The sequence below is a fragment of the Mytilus californianus genome, unplaced genomic scaffold (assembly GCF_021869535.1).
Source record: "Mytilus californianus isolate M0D057914Y unplaced genomic scaffold, xbMytCali1.0.p SCAF_15, whole genome shotgun sequence".
NCBI classification, from domain to species: domain Eukaryota; kingdom Metazoa; phylum Mollusca; class Bivalvia; order Mytilida; family Mytilidae; genus Mytilus; species Mytilus californianus.
The window spans coordinates 19,385,266-19,406,940 of record NW_026262637.1 but is presented as its reverse complement, the minus strand read 5'-3'; the positions used below and the strand labels follow the sequence as shown (position 1 = coordinate 19,406,940).

At 31.5% G+C, this 21,675-nt stretch overlaps 1 protein-coding gene across 3 annotated transcripts in view; it reads right to left on the bottom strand.

Annotated features, from left to right (window-relative positions):
• The window catches only part of LOC127725587 (uncharacterized), an 82,288-nt gene that overhangs the window by 3,420 nt on the left and 57,193 nt on the right, over window positions 1-21,675 (bottom strand). For 2 of the 3 annotated variants that reach the window (XM_052232671.1, XM_052232670.1), the window contains exons 2-6: window positions 6,452-10,697; window positions 3,537-4,097; window positions 2,796-2,834; window positions 2,263-2,396; window positions 108-183 (exon numbers count right to left, since the gene is read on the bottom strand). In XM_052232671.1, the coding sequence (XP_052088631.1) occupies window positions 108-183; window positions 2,263-2,396; window positions 2,796-2,834; window positions 3,537-4,097; window positions 6,452-9,602 (3,961 nt within the window). In that variant the 5' untranslated portion in view covers window positions 9,603-10,697. The remainder of the gene's footprint in view (window positions 1-107; window positions 184-2,262; window positions 2,397-2,795; window positions 2,835-3,536; window positions 4,098-6,451; window positions 10,698-21,675) is intronic. The other variant, XM_052232672.1, reaches the window with a different exon arrangement.

Here is a 21,675-nt window from a genome sequence, read left to right as displayed (position 1 = left end):
AGGTTTTAACAAATCAACACAGTCCAAAGGTATTTTCAATGTTACAGAGGACATTACTCAGACATTCCTCCTGCTGGAATTGAGAGAATATACACAGTAATAATTACCTGTCCCATATCCAGAAGATACTTGTGATGTCTGTTCTGTTCCTGCATTAGCTGTTTGCATTTCAATTTCTGAATCCTGTGAAAAAGATTACACATAAATTTCTGATAACAAAGATTTGAAAACATACAATAACAGTTTTATGCAAAACATCTTGATAATTTGTAATGTAGCTTTTTTCAAAGCACATTGTGTTCTGTGTCGATAAGATAATAATAGGATGGAATAATTTCTTAGTTTCATACTGGTTCATGTCATATTACCTTTGAACATTAGCTTAACACTTGCCATAATAAAAAACCCACAAGACTTAATAACTCTAAAACAACTGAATTTGAAAGCATTACATGTCCCTTCAATGGACATTTTGTAGTTTGAAGTACATGTTGTTACAACACATCCATACAGCTACATTAAACTTAAGTCCTTATCTACTTCAAGTGGTTGATTCATCTACAGAATATAAGACAACAAAAATATAACACCCATCATGCCCATGCATCCCCATTTTACAGTTAGTCAGGGGTATAATATATACAAGTCATGTTTCTTTACTTGAAGATTTTACAGTCAGTCAGGGGTATAATATATACAAGTCATGTTTCTTTACTTGAAGATTTAAGTGATACTTACTTGTATACCTAAATTTGTATGATTTTAATTTTTTGTTCAAGGTTTGAATAATCTCCCCTTCATCTTCACCAAAAATTTACTTATACAAGTTATTTTTTATATTCTTAAGTTTTATAAGCAAAATTCTGGTTTGCTTATATATTTTTAATATTGAAGGGTTTAACCCTTTATCTCAAGAAAATAACAAAGTAATATACTGTGCACAGATGTTAAGTGAATGTGCAAGGCCTTGACTCAAGAAAATAACAAAGTAATATACTGTGCACAGATGTTAAGTGAATGTGCAAGGCCTTGACAAAATGCTTTCAGGGGGCTTGTATAATGACAGACAAATTAGATTTTTATTGTCCATTGTCCATGAAATTACACTTTAATGAAAAGTAAAGAAAACTTTATATGACAGACAATTCTAAACAATCTGATATACAGTCAAGGGTCTAACTTAAATAAGTTATTAGAGAAAAATAACATACATTTGTTATTGAGGGCTAAAAAATCAAAAATCTGTGATAACATATGTATGTTACATGTTTCAAAGGGACATTATACATCCTTTATTTTGTTAAATTGTGTACTAGTTCTATTGATATTAAAATTGTCTTTATGTATATTAAACTTTAGAAAGATATAACAGCCCATAGTTTGCCATTCATGCATAACACACACGTTATTACAGAAAAAATATGCCTGTAATAACTAAAGGGTGTTATTACAGCTTCTCTACATCTCTTCAAAGCCTTTTCTCCTCCATATATCACAATGTATTTTAATTTATTGTAATAAATAATGATAAGAGCATGTAATGAGGTTCTGCGCAAGCTTCCTAGTCATTCCCAAGTGTCTCATGTAATAAGTTAAATGCCTGTAATAACTAAGCCTTGTTATTACAGCTAAGTTATCACTTAAAAGCCTTGTCTCATTGATTTACCATGGTTAATCAAAAATGTATTAATTGAATTGGAAAATTAGTTTTCAAGGTTATGTATTAAGTTACTGCGCAAGTTTCAAGAATTCCCAAGTGCCCACTGAAAATAAATTTTTTTATGGTACATTTAACTGATAACAAACATATGTTACTACAGATTACGAGAAAGTATCTGTAATAACACATGTATGTTATTTTTCTCTAATAACTTATTCAAGTTACACCCTTGACTGATATAGAAATGTAGTCAAGAGAAATTAAAGAAAAGAAGAAAACATGACTTTTAACTTATAAAAATTCAAAAAATAATCTTAATGTCTAAGGGATATAACTCTACCTCCAAAATAATTTACCTGTATGCAAATATTTAAAAAAAAACATGTGTACGAGTATTACCCTTGACTGAGTGATTAAAAAAAATTCTGTTGATTAAGTCTTATGAACTTCCTATCTCTATAGTTTGTCATGAAGTCAGTAGAATATCTTGTGTAAATCTAATATAAAATACATGTATGTTGTATTTTATTTTATTCATTTTCATTGAAACAACATTTTTCTATACTAAATTGTCATGTATAGATCATGCATCAAATACATACCGTCTGAATTCCAAGTACAGTAAGGACACTATCAATAAATTCTTGTCCTTTCTTCTGTAGTAAGTATGGACATTTACTTGACCAACGAGCATGCTCTACCCATGGATTGTCATCAGATTCCCAATTACGAAGACCTAAGAAAAGAATATTGTTTTATTTGCAGCAGGTCATGTCAATTCAGATACAAAATATATCCTACAAATTAGTTAAATATCATTATTGATAAAAAGTTTTTGTATGCTAATGTACCTATATTAAACAGTAAACAACATTTTATTGTAAAATCTGTGTACTGTATAAACTAACTTTTTATATTTGAAAAGATATATTGTTTGAGGATATATGATACTTGAAATTTTCCTTAGTTTTTATACAGATAACTCTCCTATTCATCTTGAGCTTGCTTTAACCTTTCAAAAAAATAAATCTGAATAAAAACTGCAGCTCCATAAAGGTTCAATTAAATCAGGTTTTACTAAGTATTATTTTCAAAAGTACAAGTTTTCTATAAGTTAAATAAGAAATAAACTTACCAATACCACAGTGAAAACATCGGACACAGTCACCGAAATCTATAAGTAAAAAAGTGCAAACATCAATAAACTACTAATGGTACAAGTATTACAAACACTAAGTTTAATAGGTATCATTTCTTAGCTATAAGCAGTTCTGTCTGCATTTTGTTTTGGGTATCTTTATCTTATTCCCTCACCATATTCTGCAAAGACCTTGATTCCAAAATATTGGGCTGCTAATTTCTTTCTTTTATCTTTTTGTTTAGGGTGCATTCAGTTGTGGTGGTTTTACCCTTTAATCTTAGTACTTGTACCACTGACTAATTTATTTTTTTGTATTTATAAAAAAGAAGATGTGGTATGATCGCCAATGAGACAATGATTTTTCTTACCATTTTGCTAAAAATTTTGGGGGGGTTTTATGAAGTACCATACTATATGAATAAGAATTAAATATTTTATAGTATCAAGTCTTCTTTAACAATAAGGAAGCTTCTCACTATACTGAAATTCCATAGTACATGCAGATTACTTCATTTCTCTCTTAATTGTTTAAACAGCTGAATTTTTTTTCAAAGCTATACTCTTTTTTAAAATAAGTTCTTAATTGTGGCAGTCATTTCCTTTAAAAGAAGTAAATTGAATCTCGTAACATAAGACTTGCAAGGTCTTGCAAAGAAACTATTCTTTGATGATTTATTTAAGTTTTAAAATAATGAATTTAATATGGAAATACTAATCAAATAGATATGTTCATACTTGAATAAAAAAATCCACATTCTGACAGATCAAGTGGGTGAAGAAAGTCCAAGTTTGGTGGCCAGTTCTTGTATGTGGCTCTTCTCCTCTCTATAGGAATATATTCTGGGTATTTTTCCTTTGGTGTGTTCTTCCTGTTGTTTTGTGGAACTGGGCTGTCTCTGGATGCAGGTCCTGAAACTCTCTGTATGCTGTGTTCAGGTCCTTCTATTAATGGTGGAAGCTGTGGTACTGTCAGATTTGAAGTATTACTTGAAGATGATGATTGGTTTGATGAAAGACTACCACTACTACCAAATCCACTATCTGTGCTAGCATGACTACTTTGTCGACTACCACTACTACCAAATCCACTACCTGTGCTAGCATGACTACTTCGTTGACTTATACTAGATGAAGAAGTTGAATTACTAGTTACAAGGTTATTACTACTATGCGAAAGTGATGACCCAAAAAGTCCACTATCAACAGATTGGACCGCAACTGTCATCGGAGATGAAGAAATAAGAAGTGTAGGTGTCATTCCATGAGCATCTGTACAAGTACGGACTGAGTCTGCACCTGTAATATTCATAAAAATAATGTAACATTACAAGATTGAATTAAGAGTTTTGCACACTTTCATTTGAAAATGACAAAATCAAAAGTGTTAGTCATGTTCGTGTTTATGTATAAAAAAAATTGATGCATGCAATTTATTTTGCCAGTCCTAAAAACCAACATGACCAATGGAAATTCAAATTCTGCAAAGTCTGACATCATAAAAAGAATGCTTATAAATGTACATACATTTTTTGCCTCAAAAGAGGCCCATTTCCGAACATTTGATACACAGAGATATAAGCCATTATTAGGCATTACATCTTAATTTGAAATTTTAGCTAGAAATAGGGGCCTTATAACACATTGTTGTCCTAAACATTTGTTCCCACTTAATTTCCTTATTATTAGGTTAATATTTTTGTAATTTCCTCAGACTTTCCATATATCATGTATACTATTGGTTCATTACACCCTATACTTTTCAAATATTTATCTGGCAAAATAGTTTGAAATTCTAGTTATCCTTCATTTGTTTGGACTACAATTTTTTCACCCTCTAAAATTTCCAAATTTACATGCTTCAACTATCAACACATGATCAAAATTTTAATTTCATAGTGAAATTAGGGTTTTCCACAAATGCCTCTGAGGCATGGAGCTATGATCTCAATTTTTATGATTCATATTGTAATAAAATGCTCCGCTGGCCAGAACTTGATACGACCGCAGAGGTCGAACCCTGAACAGTTGGGGCAAGTATGGACACAACATTCAAGCTTGATACAGCACTGAATTTGGATTGTGATTAAATATAAGCCACAGCATAGGTTTCTGACACAGAATGAATGTGGTCTAAGAACTTAAAAAATTTTAATTTACCTATTCAAACCACATCATTATTATTTGCTTTTATATATAAATCAGTAATAACCAATTTAAAATGGAAAATTTTAAAGAAAAAAAAAGGAAAAAAAAATCCCCCCAAATTTTTTGAACCCCTTATGATTCATCACCCCCAAACTCAATCCCAGCCTTCCCTCTGTGGTATGGTACCTTGCAGTACAATTTCAGAGAGATCCATACACTTGAACACATTTGGAAACTAGAAAAATGCTTGTTTTTTGGCCCCAAATTCCTAAACATTTAGGGCAATTACACCCAAACTGAAACCCAGCTTTCCCTTCGTGATATGGAACCTTGTAGTACAATTTCATAAAAATCCATACACTTACACACAAGTTATTGTCCTGAAACTAGAAAAAGGCTTGTTTTTTGCCCCTTTTTGGTCCCTAATTTCTAAAATTTTGAGGCAATTACCCCCAAAATCAATCCCAGACTTCCCTTTGAGGTATGGTACCTTGCCGTACAATTTCAGAGATCCATACACTTGAACACAAGTTATTGTCTGGAAACTAGAAAAATGCTTATTTTTGGCCCCTTTTTCCTAAATGTTTTGGGCAATTACCCCCAAACTCAATTCCAGCTTTCCCTTTGTGATATGGAACCTTGTAGTACAATTTCAGAAAGATCCATAGACTTACACACAAGTTATTGTCATGAAACTAGAAAAATGATTGTTTTTTGCCACTTTTTTGGCCCCTAATTCCTAAAATTTTGAGGCAATTACCCCCAAAATCAATCCAAGCATTCCCTTTGTGATATGGAACCTTGTGGTACAATTTCAGAGAGATCCATACACTTGAACGCAAGTTATTGTCTGGAAACTAGAAAAATGCTTATTTTTGGCCCCTTTTTGGTCCCTTATTTCTAAACATTATGGGCAATTACCCCCAAACTCAATTCCAGCTTTCCCTTTGTGATATGAAACCTTGTAGTACAATTTCAGAAAGATCCATAGACTTACACACAAGTTATTGTCATGAAACTAGAAAAATGCTTGTTTTTTGCCCCTTTTTTAGCCCCTAATTCCTAAAATTTTGAGGCAATTACCCCCAAAATCAATCCAAGCATTCCCTTTGTGATATGGAACCTTGTGGTACAATGTTAGAGAGATCCATACACTAACACACAAGTTATGTCTTGGAGTTACAAAAATGCTTATTTTTGGCCCCTAATTCCTTAACTATTGGTACCATAACCCACAAAATCAATCCCAACCTTCCTTTTGTGGTATTGGACCTTATGGTAAAATTTCATAGAGATCTATTCACTTTAACTAAAGTTAGAGTGCGAAAACCAATGTGTCTTTGGACGACGACGACGCCAACGTCATACCAATATACGACTGCAAAATTTTTTTGCGGTCGTATAAAAACATTGTGTATTCTAAGTAATGAAAAGAGGTCTTAGATATGTTTTTCTCCAAAGATATTTTTAACAAGATATGAATGAACAAATCTAAATATACCTACCTATACCATTCACATGTGAAATCTCAGTAGTTTGCATTCTTGGGGTAGCATTTTGACGGCAGTCACCCTCTATAATGTCTATAGAGGGTCTAAATGTCTTCAAATATTCACAATATGGAGATATTTGTCTATGTACTTCCAAAGGATTAGATCGATAAGACCAATCTTCGTGTTTAACTCCACATGAAAAACAGGTAACTTCTCGTCCTTTTCCTTCATAATAAAATCCATATTTAGCAAGCTTGATCAGACTTGGGCTGTTTTCAGAGGGAAAATTGTTCAATGATCCAACTCTCAATATCTCATTAGACATTACATTTTTACTAACTGGGAATACTGTTATTTCATCATTTCTAAATATGCTGTTATGGTTAATAATATTATATAGTTCACTCTTAATACATTTAGACTTGTCTGTTTGCAATATATCAAATAAATCCATTAATTTGTCCTTTTGCATAATATTCTCTAGTTTCCCATTTCCATGAATAGATAATGATTTCTGAAACTTCTCAGAAAATTGTATACAGACATTATCTTCCCCCTTCCCACTTATTTTAAATATTTGCTTACATGTAACTAAACCAAACAATAAGCATAGGTTTGCTACAGTTTGTTTCCTTGTTCCAGTTTCTTGCTTACAATTGTTCTTTGTCATTATAGTTTTCAGCACCACTAGCATGGTTTGATTTAAGATATGACTAATTCCTAACACTATATAGCACCTTTCTGTAAAAGTTAACTGACACTCAGTCACCCTACCATCTTTGACAAGAGATATATGTTTATTTATATTTCCACTTTGAATGTCTTTAAGCAAAATATGCTTCGTGATATTTGAAACAGCATCCTCTTCAAATAAAAATAATTTTGGTTTATTTCTATGTTGTAAATGTATATTGCATGTCTCATCATAACACAAGTTCCCATGGCATCTACAGTTGTTATGCCTTGTAAATAAGTTCTTATTTACAAAACCAAATAAAACATCATCAATTTGAACACAAAACTTTTTACTAGGACATAAGAGTTTATGTGTTGAATTGTGCTGATGGTTAGAACAACACTCACTAGAATACTGTAATTCTTTGTCTTTACAAATGTGTTCATGAATAGCTTTAGCAAAGCTTTTGTATAGGTTCTCCCTAGTATTAATTTCTAAAAATTCAAGACAACTCTGGTGTCCTTTTCTTATGATATCTTTCGTCTTTTTTAATATATTATTTCTTTCAACAACTTTATGACAACTTCTTTCAACAATGTCCTGACAAATTCTTTCATCATGTTCATGACAACTTTTTATAACAAGTTCATGACACTTTCTTTCAACAGGTTCAACAAATCTTAAAAAATTCTGTTCCTTTAAATTACTGTTTGTTGTCAAGACTTCTTCAAGAGATAAATTTTGGGGAAATGTGCTCCAATTGGTCATTTCTATAGTTTGTTCATGTACAAGAAGATTTATAATCAATTGATATTTAGCATCACAACTATTGATCCATTGTAATAATCTCTGTTTTTCTTCTTTTTTATCCTGGATTTCAAGCAATATAAGTAATATTGGTAAAAATGTGTGCTTTGTCAATATGTCATAGGGTAACTCATTTATTTCTGTATCCATCATAATCTTAATAATGTCTCTTGATTTGATATATTTTGTAATGGCACTGGTACACAGATTATTGTTGTATAAAAATAACTGTAGTACAACAGATTCCAAAATATTCCATTGGTCATGTTGTTGTAGTTGAATATGTTTGTCAAGATAGGTTAAAAGCAGTAAATCTACACTTTCAATTTCAAGAATACTCCTACGCATTTCACTTGGACAAACATTCTTTATTCCTGCATCTAAAGGTATTTTCGTCTCAGATTCTATAGGGAAAGAGTTTCTGTATAACGTATATGTATCTAAAACTTTTAAAGCAACAGCCTTATACTCAGAATGTTTCATTGTTCTTAAATATTTAACTAAAAGAACGTTACTATTTCGTCTCAATTCTGACAAGTTTATCTTCTGGTTATGGTGAATACCATTTAAGGCAGCAATGCTGTTTGATAAGAAATTATCTCCAATGTTAAAGTTGCTCAGTAATTCTTTTAATCCATATATATCACAGAAAACACATTCTATATTTGATCTATGTAATATTTTACAGTGTTGCTTTAAGGTACGCATATTTGTACTGAAGTTGTCACAATCCAATATCAGACAAATTATATCAAAAAATTTGCAACATTCTGCAACTTCACAAGTCCTAAGATCTCCATTCCTGACAATTGATCTGATTGTATGGTTTTTCCAATATTCAACTGCATCTAATGTTACTTTTGATTTCTCCAATAAAATAGTAGGATTAGCAATCAAGGGTCTTAATAATTTATATCTATAAAAATAGATATTTACCAATTCTTCTAGTCTGTTAGCTGACAAAACATGCAAAAAGGTTGCACAATGTTTTTCATTTTCTTTTATAGGAAATTCATATACTTGTAAAAGTTTCAAAATGGCAGCTTTACATATTGTACTGATATAACAAGAGCAAGAAGATAAATCTTTTATAAATTCAATTACTTTAAAAAATTGAATGCTTAAAATATTTTCCCTCTGGAGTAGCTTTAGCAATATACTGCAAATAACTTCGACTGAAGGTAGATGTTGATTTCTTAGTGAGTTTATCCATTCAGCAACTGTACATGCAGTGTTTTCTAGAAAAGCTAAACATTCCTTGTTTATACCTACATCGCTTGCTATGGAACTTTCAGCAGTAGATTTTTGTATAAATTGTTTAAATGCTGCCACCTTTTTGGAACAATCAGATGGTACAGCACCAAAGTACTTTAATATAATATCTGACTTATCCATTCCTTTTTGCATATATCCAATAAATATGTAATTTTGTGAACTGAAATGTAATGCTTCTAGTGGATCTGTCTTTTCCAAGTCAATACCAACTATCAGTACAAAAGTATTGGCTCCTAATTCTGCAAACCTATCTTCGCATATTTCATGTATTAATTCTTTCAACTTTATTTCCATTTCTCTTACAGGGATAGACTTAAGGCTTTCATCCTTTGAGTTCAATTGAACTACTGAACTGCTTTTTAAATCATATAACAACAAAATTCCTAAACCTTTATCCTTGGTCATAATTTGTTTTTATGCAAATAAATAAGTGTGTCACATTATCTCAAAATGAGAAGACTACAAATTTTAAGATTTTGAGCTAATTTTTCTTCTCAATAACAAATGTGTGCTGCTTCTTTGGCCTCTTAAAAGGTATATACCATGTATACTGTCTAAAATCTATTGTCTTTCGTTAAATTATGAACTGGTGCAGTCTTCTATTACCTATTAGTTTAAATATGTTTTTTAAATATCTTATGTTGCACACTCTCCTCTGATCCTTCCCTTCTGTTAATATAGTCCTACTTCTATGGCTGTTCTTTTCTTTTTCAATTTCTTCTTGTCATTCTTTTCTTATTTAAGTTATATCTAAGTTATCCTTTTCCTATTATATCCTTTCCTTTTTCTGATCTATTTATGTAATATCCCCTTGTTAATCATAACCTACAAATGTGATTCCCTTCTTGTAATTATTTGTTAATGCTATCCTCTTCTTATTCCTGGTTATATGCTATCCTATTCTTATTCCTGGTTATATGCTATCCTCTTCTTATTCCTGGTTATATGCTATCCTATTCTTATTTCTGGTTATATGCTATTCTCTTCTTATTTCTGACCTATATGCTATCCTTTTCTTATTCCTGATCTATATGTCATCCTCTATTTATTCCTGATCTATATCCTATCTGCTTCTTACTCCTGATCTATATCCTATCCTCTTCTTATTCCTGATTCATATGCTATCTTCTTCTTATTTCTAATCAATATGCTATCCACTTCTTAATCCTGATTCATATGCTATTCTCTTCCAATTCCTGGTTATATGCTATCCTCTTCTTATTGCTGATTATATGCTATCCTCTTCTTATTCCTGATCTATATGGTATCAGCTTCTTATTCCTGGTTATTCCTGATCTATATATCCTATCCGCTTCTTATTCCTGGTTATATGCTATCCTCTTCTTATTCCTGATTCATATGCTATCCTCTTCTTATTCCTGATCTATATCCTATCTGCTTCTTATTCCTAATCTATATGCTATCCTTTTCTTATCCCTGATCTATATGCTATCCTCTTTGTATTCCTGATCGATATACTATCCTCTTCTTATCCCTGATCTGAAGAACATATGAACATGATAAAACAGTTTTAATATCAAAGTAAACTATTGACACAGAGATATGTCTCGTGTTTTGTATTTTTGATGGTATAATGGAAAGGTTGAAATTAAAATTGCAATATTTAAACATGTAAATTATGCAAATCATTCAAAGTCAAAGAACCATGACTGAAGGTCCAGGGAAATGTGAAATGCTGATGCTTATAAAACTGCATACTGAATACCACTGACTTATCATAAGTGGTTCCCTTAAACTAACCTTTACACAAACTTTAACTTGTAAACTATGTAAAAATTTCAAAGTCAATGAACCATAATGAGGGGGCAGTGTTCTCCCCAGGGCCTTTTAGCATCATGGTACTGTGATGCTATAATCTTAAATGTGATGCTATCTGAATTGGTTTTCTTATAGATTATGTTATGGATGTGATGCTATAATTTTTAGAAACAAGATGGTATTTCAATTTCCCGTTTACCAGGATGCTAAATGAAATATCTGGGGAGAACATGGGGGGGTAGGGCCATAAAATCTCCATGGAAATGAGACTTGCAAATGCCAAAATAACTGCATATTGAATATCATTGACTTAACATTAGTCGTTCATCTTAAACTGATCTAATCACAAACTTTAACATGTAAATAATGCAAAACATTCAAATTCAATGAACCATGACTGAGGGGGAGCCAAAGAATCTCCATGGAAATTACATGTGCCTATGCTTATACATCTGCATACCAAATATCATTGACCTATCAATAGTGGTTCCCCATAAACCTGACCTAATCACAAACTATTACATTGTTGATGCTGCTACCGAAGGAATCAGCATGCCTAAGTCTCGCTTTTTCTCCTTGGTTGTCACGAGACAAAAACCAGCAGCAGGAATAAATCTTGCACTCCTTATGGTACCCTTAAGATACACTGTCTGAGAAGTAATCATGGCTTAAGATATACTGTTTGAGAAGTTATCATAGCTTAGATTTTTAAAAGGTCTTTTGAATTCTCTGGTAGAACTATATGAAATAAGTTTAGGAAATACTGCAACAAATGTTAAAATTTAACACTTTCTAATCAAACTGCTTTCAGTATATATATACTGGATAATCAGGGAATTATCATACATGTATGAATGTATTTAACATTAACGGTAAAAGTTTCGTTTGAATTATCTTTTATGTTTTCTTAATTGTGTGATATAGTGACATAAGTGTGAGTAGTGTGTGAGGGGCTCATGGCAGAATAATGTTTGAACTTATCCCTACCCATTTCAAATAAAAACTATATTATTCCTGACCAACTTGTAATCTTGAAGAACATTAAATCCTGTACTTCCCATTAATGGTAGGTACATAAAAAGGCTCAATAATAGCCCAAAAATCTATGACATCTTACAGCACCATTTTTACAGAAAAATTCTGGCACTTTCATATCAAATAACAGAAATAACAGCAAAAACATTTATGTGAGGATACATACATGTACTTTAATTTGTAAATAATATTTCATGACCATCAGTAGCTTTCAGGAAAACGCTATACTTTTGAAAAAAAAACAAAAGAAGCAACTGTTGATTGTGAACATTGATTTGTGTTATTGTTCTACCTTAATTGTGTAATTATTCATTAGGTGTCATAGACTCATAGCCTGTTCAGTACAAAATATCAATATTTAAGCTTTTCATTTGAAATGATTGTGCTGTATATTTACAAAGTTTCTATTTATAAGCTTGTAATGGCAGAAGTCCATTTACACGTACTAGTCCTTGGTCGAATTAATCGTGTTTTATCCTTGACTTGTATAAATCAATTTGTGCTTTACAAATGATGAGTAAGAAGTTAGAATAAGGACATTACATAGTTTTATTTGATACAGGTTTTAGTGTACAGTCTGCACCAAAATCTTTTCCATCTACTAGTCTGAAGACCAATATTCCGACATTTTTCTTATCTGTCTACACTAAGTTTTGCAGATACTAACTAGTCTGGGGCATCAGCCTAGTGGCTAAGGGTGCAAACTGTGTATACCAGTAATCTTTGACAACATTCATACATAACTACATAACTAACTACATGTAACAATGAACAAAATATCTCATTAACTAATTAGTGCCTATAAATGAATTGAATAACCATTCATTTTAAAATAATCAAATAGATATTTTTCAACATCATTGTTACAGTTATTTCCCTTGACAGCTATGTTTGAGGGGAAACTGGTTGATTTTTCTAATATAACTAACCAAATTAAATCATGCCATACAAACAAATCTGAGGAGAGATTTTACCCAACTTATAGTTTATTTTATTCACCTTCTGCATGAAAAAAAAACTAGAGCTCTGAAGTGCCTGTGTTGCTCACCTAGGTCTATGTGCATATTCAACAATGGACTCTCTCCAACATTGTAGACAAGAATAAAATTCATGACAAAAATCTTTTTTTTGTTGATCTTGTATTGCTGATAATTTTGTCTATTTAGTTTCTCTTTATTTTCTTTAGTTTTAGCTCAAAACACAAAAGAGGGTAAAAAAAATCCTCATTAAAGAACAGTCACTCCTATGAAGAGTGACAGTCTACTTACTACATTTGGCAAAATTTGACTTGTTTGTGAATCTTGCCTTGCTGATCATTTTTGTTATTTAAAGTTTCTATTTATCTATTATAAATGCAAAGAATTGGTAAAAATTGTCATTAAAGGGCAATAACTCCAATAAGGAGTCGTCGTAAAATTTCATCCATACTGTCTTTAATTTAGATCTTGTCTTGCTGATCATTATTGATTATTTTAGTTTCTATCTATCTATTATAGTTTTTAAAATAATAGGCAAAAATGAAAAAAAAATGTAAAATTTGTCATTTAAGGGCAACAACTCCCATAAAAAGTCACCCGACAGTTTTGAGGTCAATAAACAATTATTGGTAGAGCTCAACCTTTTGAACATTTTTGCTTGTCAGATTTTTATAATGGTTTTCAAAATAATAGACAAAACTTGCATTTTACTTCTATTTTTTTTTTTAGCCATATCGGCCATCTTGGTTGGCAGGAGGGGTCATCGGACACATTTTTAAAACTAGATACTCCAATGATGATTGTGGCCAAGTTTGGTTAAATTTGGTCTTATAGTTTTAGAGGAGAAGATTTTTGTAAAAGTTAACAGATGATGGTGGAGGACGACGGAAGACGGACATCAAGTGACGAGAAAAGCTCACTTGGCCCTTTGGGGACAATAGGCCTGAAATCTATTTAAACTGCACACATTTGTCTAAACTCAGAGAAATTATTTAGGTGTAAACGCAGCTATTCTTTCCCCAACAAGGAACCTAAAAGATTTTGGACTGTAATGAGATAAATGAACACTAAGAGTCACATTAGCACTGTAAGGTCATGTTCACATTTAGCTTAACTTGCTGTGGTGTAAGTATACTCAACACTTAATCTAAACCGTATCACATTCCCATTGATAATCAAAGTGATCTGAAATCACTGATGGAAAGATTGGAAGAATTGTGTGTATAATTTTAATCATATTTTACTCTTCCATAGCAGTGGTGGTAGACAAGAAAAAGTTTCTATAGCACTATTGCATATTTGCAAGTTACATTACTGCAGATTTTTTAGAAAGATAAGCAATTCTACAGTGCATAATATAGCTTAATAGAAGTCAATGTAACGGTAGGTTGGTCACTAATTTGCATAATAACTTCTTTTAAATTGCAACTTAATATTTATATTTTTTAAAACAGAAGAAATTACCTAATAAAAAATAATTATTGTAGTCTCTCATTGGATAAAGAGACTTGAAACTTAAGCTCTTTTTTCATCTCCCGAAATTTACATTTATCATTTATTTAATTTTTGTTTAATGCAGTGTAAATCAAAAGTTATAAATATAGGTAGATGATTAAAATTTATCATCTGTATTCAATTTTATTAAAGAAATGCACATTTAATATTTATGTTAACCATCCATTACACATGAAGACAGAGACCACCTTATGACACTGACCTATATAGATCAAACATCTATCTGATACTAATGAGGTCAAGTTATTGTGTATTGAGTGGTCTGTCATGTTATGTATAAACTCAATAGTTATGTAATTTGGTCAATTTTGATTGGCATTGAAGAGGAGGGGTCTATATACAATTCCAATTAAAGAACCTTAGTGAGCGCGCTCACATACCCCACGTCCCCACATTGTCATTGGAGAAATAAAATATGTGTAAGAAAAAAAGATTGTATAAGAAAAAAAAATTGAATCATAATTTCCTGTCAATATGCACATCTACATAGTATGTCCTTATTATCTACAAAGTTTCATGAAATTATGTTGTGTGGTTTCAGAGGAGTTGCAATGGCAAACTGTTGCAGAAGTACATTGAAGCAAATAAGTTCAAAGGGGCGTAACTCCTAGAAAAAAAATTGAACCGTAATTTCCTGTCGATATGCACATCTACATAGTATGTCCTTATTATCTACAAAGTTTCATGAAATTCTGTTGTGTGGTATCAGAGGAGTTGCGATGACAAACTGTTGCAGTAGTACTTAGAAGCAAATAAGTTCAAAGGGGCGTAACTCCTAGAAAAAAAATGTAACCGTAATTTCCTGTCGATATGCACATCTACATAGTATGTCCTTATTATCTAAAAAGGTTTCATGAAATTCTGTTGTGTGGTATCAGAGGAGTTGCGATGACAAACTGTTGCAGTAGTACATTGAAGCAAATAAGTTCAAAGGGGCATAACTCCTAGAAAAAAAATTGAATCGTAATTTCCTGTCGATATGCACATCTACATAGTATGTCCTTATTATCTAAAAAGGTTTCATGAAATTCTGTTGTGTGGTATCAGAGGAGTTGCGATGACAAACTGTTGCAGTAGTACATTGAAGCAAATAAGTTCAAAGGGGCGTAACTCCTAGAAAAAAAATTGAACTGTAATTTCCTGTCGATATGCACATCTACATAGTATGTCCTTATTATCTAAAAAGCTTTCACGAAATTCTGTTGTGTGGTATCAGAGGAGTTGCGATGACAAACTTTTGCAGTAGTACATTAAAGTAAATAAGTTCAAAGGGGTGTAACTCCTAGAAAAAAAATTGAATCGCAATTTCCTGTCGATATGCACAACTACATAGTATGTCCTTATTATCTAAACAGGTTTCCTGAAATTCTGTTGTGTGGTTTGAGAGGAGTTGCGATGACAAAAAACAGGACTGACGGACGGGTCAAAAACATTATACCCTCCTCAACCCGTTGTGTGGGGTATAATTATTGTCCCACCCTTTTGTTAATTGTTCTTTGATAATGACAGTTGTCAATCATTCTGATATTGTATCAATACTCTTACTTAATAAAAAAGACAAAACTGGCCAGTAAATTGAAAAAAGTAATGACTATTATTCTTAAAAAGATGCTCTTAATTAAGATGTAACCAAATTTTTTACAGTTCAATTGTGCATATGTTACAGACATGAGAACAATTGGGAACTATATATATGGTGTGAAAAAATCTCATGTTCAGGTAATTAAAACCGATGTACAAATGAGAACAAACTTGATGTGAATTTGTGAAACCATTGTTCATTACATGAAACTTATTGTAAACATGTTTACAGTATGCAAATTTTGGTGTGAACACGGCCTAACACTTATTTAAAACAGGGGTATATAAAAAAAAAAAACTCATAAAAAATACCAGGCTAATACAGATGGATGTTTTCCCAAATGGTTTTTAATTTTTAATATCCTTTTTGGGATATATATACCCCAAGTAGGATATAATTTTACTGTACAAAAAAAAGTTTTTTTTCTATTCAAAGGAAAATATTGCAAAGTGCAAATGATTACATAAAAGGCAAACTTTTGGTTAGCAACTTTTCTGAATACAGGATTGTTTATGAGTTTGATCCCTTGGAAGATGTTGATTTTCTGGAAAAGTTGTAACCAAAAATTACTACATGTACTATTGACCTTAACAAATGTACTTTTAAATATTTTTGCTAAATTCAAAAATTAAGATTTTTCCACCGAGTCTTCTTCTTTAGTTATACATGTACGATATTCCATTGACATCTGATGATTACAAATATACTGTTGCATACATGAACTATTTATTAAATTTTACTCCAAATTAAACAGAAAATAATTATTTCTTGCAATGAAAATAACAAATTTGTGATTTAAACTATATACAATATTGATTTATGTTATTAAACGATAGTATACTATAGAGGACTTTTAAATTTGTGCACTTTCTCGTAAATTTCCTATGACACATTGCTTACATTATTACCAGGCTGATATCCAGTTTAATTTTAAACAAAAAACACGGAACTCTTTATTAGAGAAGGGTATAAATGGTCAAGTTGATATATTTGAATTGTTTACAACTGTTTCTATGGGCTTTAAAAGTTTAATGTAGGTGCATTAGTTAGGATTTTTTGCATGTTATATATGTGTGTATTGTTAAATTATTGTATGGAGCTTCAAGATATTTGTAAACTTTATAAGAAAAGACAAATTTTCACAAAACAGTAGATTATGGTAGGTGCAAATACATGTGGATCTTTTTTGTGCACAAGAATAGATTGCACTGAAAAAAATTCCACAGAAAAATAAAAGTTTAACCTTTTTAAAGCATTGATTTGCATCACTGCCCCCGCCTACAGTGTTTTGGAAAAAAATGCTAATAAATGGCCAATAATCATTATCTCAACGAAATATGAAAGTTGGTTGCACCTTTTTACGTTCAGGCGTGTCTGAGTTGACGATTTTATCTTGAAAACTTATCAAGCAGTTATTTGATACATCATCTAGCTTCAGATTCCATTATTTTTATATATTCAGGCTACGTGTTGATATAATTACACTAAAAATTCACAATACCAAGAAATAAAGTATATGGGTCAAGAGAAATACCTTTCTAATGAACAGAGTAGGTGTGTTTGAATAACAACAACAAAAGTTTCGTGCTACTACAAATGTTAAAATTTAAGTTGTATTTCTTACTTGTATTCTATTTTATTTTGTTCACTCATGTTCCAATTAAAAATAATCATATAACTTATTTCATTCATGAAATGAACTATAAAAAAAAAACCCGGACACACTGTGCACTAACACCCCTTAAATCTCTACTGAAAACCCTTGATGACATTACAAGTGGATCTTAAAAATGCATAACTTCAAAACATTATCTAGGGTTATTCATCTTCAACCTGTGAAGAATTTTAGTCTACCCTTCCATGAAATATTTAATTAGAATGTTTTAAACTTTTGAAAATTCACCCTGACAACCTATCAGACAATAGTCTTGGTTGACAAAAGACATAAAAGTACATTACACGATGCTTAATAGCTAGTAGATATATTTGTCTTTTAAAATACAATTGTCATGCAAGATTGGTAAACGTAATGATGGTATGTGGATAAATTTATTGGTTTTTAAGAACTAAATTTACAGCGTCCATGCCAATGGCTTCCATTTTCGCCATTGAAAATAAAATAATTATGTGGCGCAATGTATTATTCCAAATTATTATGACGTCTTGAAAGGCTGTGTTATTTTTTTGTTAAGAATTAAAATAGCCTTTCATGACGTCATAATTATTTGGACTAGCAGACGTCTTGAAAGGCTATTTTATTATTTTTCTGCGGAGGATATGGGTTTTCCTGGTTTACCATTGATTCTACATAAGACTCTTTGGTGGCGCTCGGATAAAAAAAAACTTGCAAAGCCAGTTCAAATATTATGAAGTTGAATAGTTATAAAACATATAAAACGGTAAGCATTATTATTTACAATGAAACTAAAGGCATCATCCGTCTGTTACTCTCGCCATGTTGGAGGCATGTAAATAGGCCTAAGTTTCATGTGTTACAGCGCACCACGACGTACTGAATTGATAAAAACAAAAAAGGCACTGGCTACTATTACGTTAAAAACGTATCAATAACAATAAAACTATTGTTACGTTAATTGGATACTAATTGCCGGAATGCAAGGTTGGTTTTGGTACAGATTAATATTACAAACAAAACAATAATATGTGTGTCTACGGTTACCGTCGATGTGTTATAACAACGTTAGATTTATTAAACTTCTAATCGACTTTAGTTTTGATTCTCTGATAATAATGAATCAAAAACGGAGTGAAAAAATATCATTTTGATGGATTTAGTGTAAAGCCAACCTGAAAATGAATAAGCTGTTGAAACAGTATGATTATATTCTTCAAGTGATACTTGGTGAACTGTTCAAATGAGCATGTACTAAAGCCAATAAGAACGAAATTACGATCATAAAACATTTTGACGATGAAAATCAAAATTGGTTCATCTTTAGCTAAACACTGTTGACTGCAGTCCTTTCTGCAAATGTCAAAATCAATTGCCTTCATAAATAGTTCTCGACTCAAATGTTTTATTTTTTTTAAATTGGACATTTTCCTATTATGGTCAAATATCCAAAATCTAAATATATGGTTAGATTCAGCAAATGAAAGAACCCCAATAACTCAATTTTTGATGAAATCAATCAAAGTTTAATTTTGGATCTTTGGACCTCAATGTGGACCAATTAGATAACAGGGCCCAAAATCCAAAATCTAAAAATACGGTTAGATTAGGCATTTGAAAAAAACATATATTCAATTTTTGTTGAAATCAAACAAAGTTTAATTTTGGACCCCGATTTGGACCAACTCTAAAACTGGGCCCATGAATCAAAATTCTAAAGACATGTTTAGATTCAGCATATCAAAGACCCCCAAGAATTCAATTTTTGTTAAAATCAAAATAAGTTTAATTTTGGACTCTGTGGACCAATTTGAAAACCGGGCCCGAAATCAAAAATCTAAGTTCACGGTTAGATTCAGCATATCAAAGAACCCCAAGAATTAATTTTTTGTTGAAATAAAACAAAGTTTAATTTTGGACCCTTGGACCTCAATATGGACCAATTTGATAACAGGGCCCAAAATCCAAAATCTAAATAAACGGTTAGATTAGGCATATAAAAAAAATATTCAATTTTTGTTGTCATCTAACAAAGTTTAATTTTGGACCCTTGGACCTCAATGTGGACCAATTTGATAACAGGGTCCAAAATCCAAAATCTAAATAAACGGTTAGATTAGGCATATAAAAAAAAATATATTCAATTTTTGTTGAAATCTAACAAAGTTTAATTTTGGACCCTGACTTGGACCAACTTGAAAACTGGACCATATATCAAAAATATAAAGACATGTTTTAATTCAGCATATCAAAGACCCCCAAGAATTCATTTTTTGTTAAAATCAAACAAAGTTTAACCTGCGGACCAATTTGAAAACCGGGCCCAAAATCAAAAATCTAAGTACACAGTTAGATTCAGCATATCAAAGAACCCCAAGAATTCAGTTTTTGTTGAAATAAAACAACGTTTGATTTTGGACCCTTTGGACCTTAATGTGGACCAACTTGAAAACAAGGCCCAAAATTAACAATCTAAATTCACGTATAGATTCAGCATATCAAAGAACCCCAAGAATTCAATTTATGTTCAAATCAAACAAAGTTTAATTTTGAACCCCGATTTGGACCTTAATGGGAACAAATTAGAAAACGGGACCCAACATTAACAATCTAAATACAGGTTAGAATTAGGCATATTAAAGAACACTTAGAATTCAATTTTTGTTAAAATTTAACAAAGGTTAATTTTGGACCGTGAAAAATTAAATGTGGACCAATGTGAAATCTGGGCCCAAAAATAAAAAATCTACATACACGGTTAGATTCAGCATATTAAAGAACCACAAGAATTCAAGACTATGAATTAAACCCCATTGAAATTGGTGAAGTATTAAACAATGTATACAAAGTATTAAAAAAGTATTGTTTTGGCCCCTTTTTGGCCCCTAATTTTGCTGTGTATAAAACATGACCCCCGATTGATGACAGAGCATTTCGGATAAACGAACCCCCGTGGTGTGCAGTATAATACAAAATTTCATTGGTCAATAACAGTTTTTACATATGACACACGAACGTTTTGAGAATTCAAAAAAAAATATATATATAATTTTATATATGAACGACATTACCAACGACATTACTGATGCACGGCTCTTGGGAAGTTCTCTTGTACAATGTGTATTGGAACGATAAAATACGGCTTTAAAAAGGTTAGTTTCTTTTAAAAAAAAATCTTTTGGGATTTTTAAGTTATTCTCATGAAGGTAAGTTTTAGTTCCGTTTTATTCACTTCAAATCGATACATGTTAAGAAATTAAATTACTGCAAATCCTGTCCAAAAAGCCACAATTTGAGATCTTATTTATATTTAATATGTGTAGATTGAAAAGTTTGGGGCAATTTTCCCCAAAAAAAACAACCAACCTTTTATTTACGGTCTAATATATATTCCTAGTTAGTAACTGTTCTCTTTTAGGTTTTCAATATTTTTTGTTTCCAAAGAGTGGGAGTAAAGACAAAAGTTTGACCCCCTTTCAGATTTTAACGTGAAAATAGCCCCCCTCCCCTAACTTTTTGAAAGTGTGGGAGAAGACCCCGGCTGCTTCGCCCCTGTAATATGAGCCACTTGGCATATGAGCAAATTAAGGCTTCACTCAACAAATAAATTTATGCTACAAGAGGAAATATTTTACAAATGCCAGTTCAGGGATTTTGCGTTAGTGAATCTATTTATTTCTACACGTCAACTCCTAAACTATATTAAGTAACACAGGTGGAAATTCCCGTCTAGGATTTTCCAGTTTATACATCTTTATTCGTCGTTTGGTTTTCTGCAGTCTTTAAATAGACTAATATTATACTGACGTAGTCCTATTTATAGTACATATGGACTATTTCGTGTTTTTTCTTTCATGCCCATCCGGCTCTGTCCCCTTTATTATTAGAACAGGATACGTGGACTAAAGTTTGAACGACATCAACTTGTAATATCTTAAGAAAAACGGAAAATGTTTT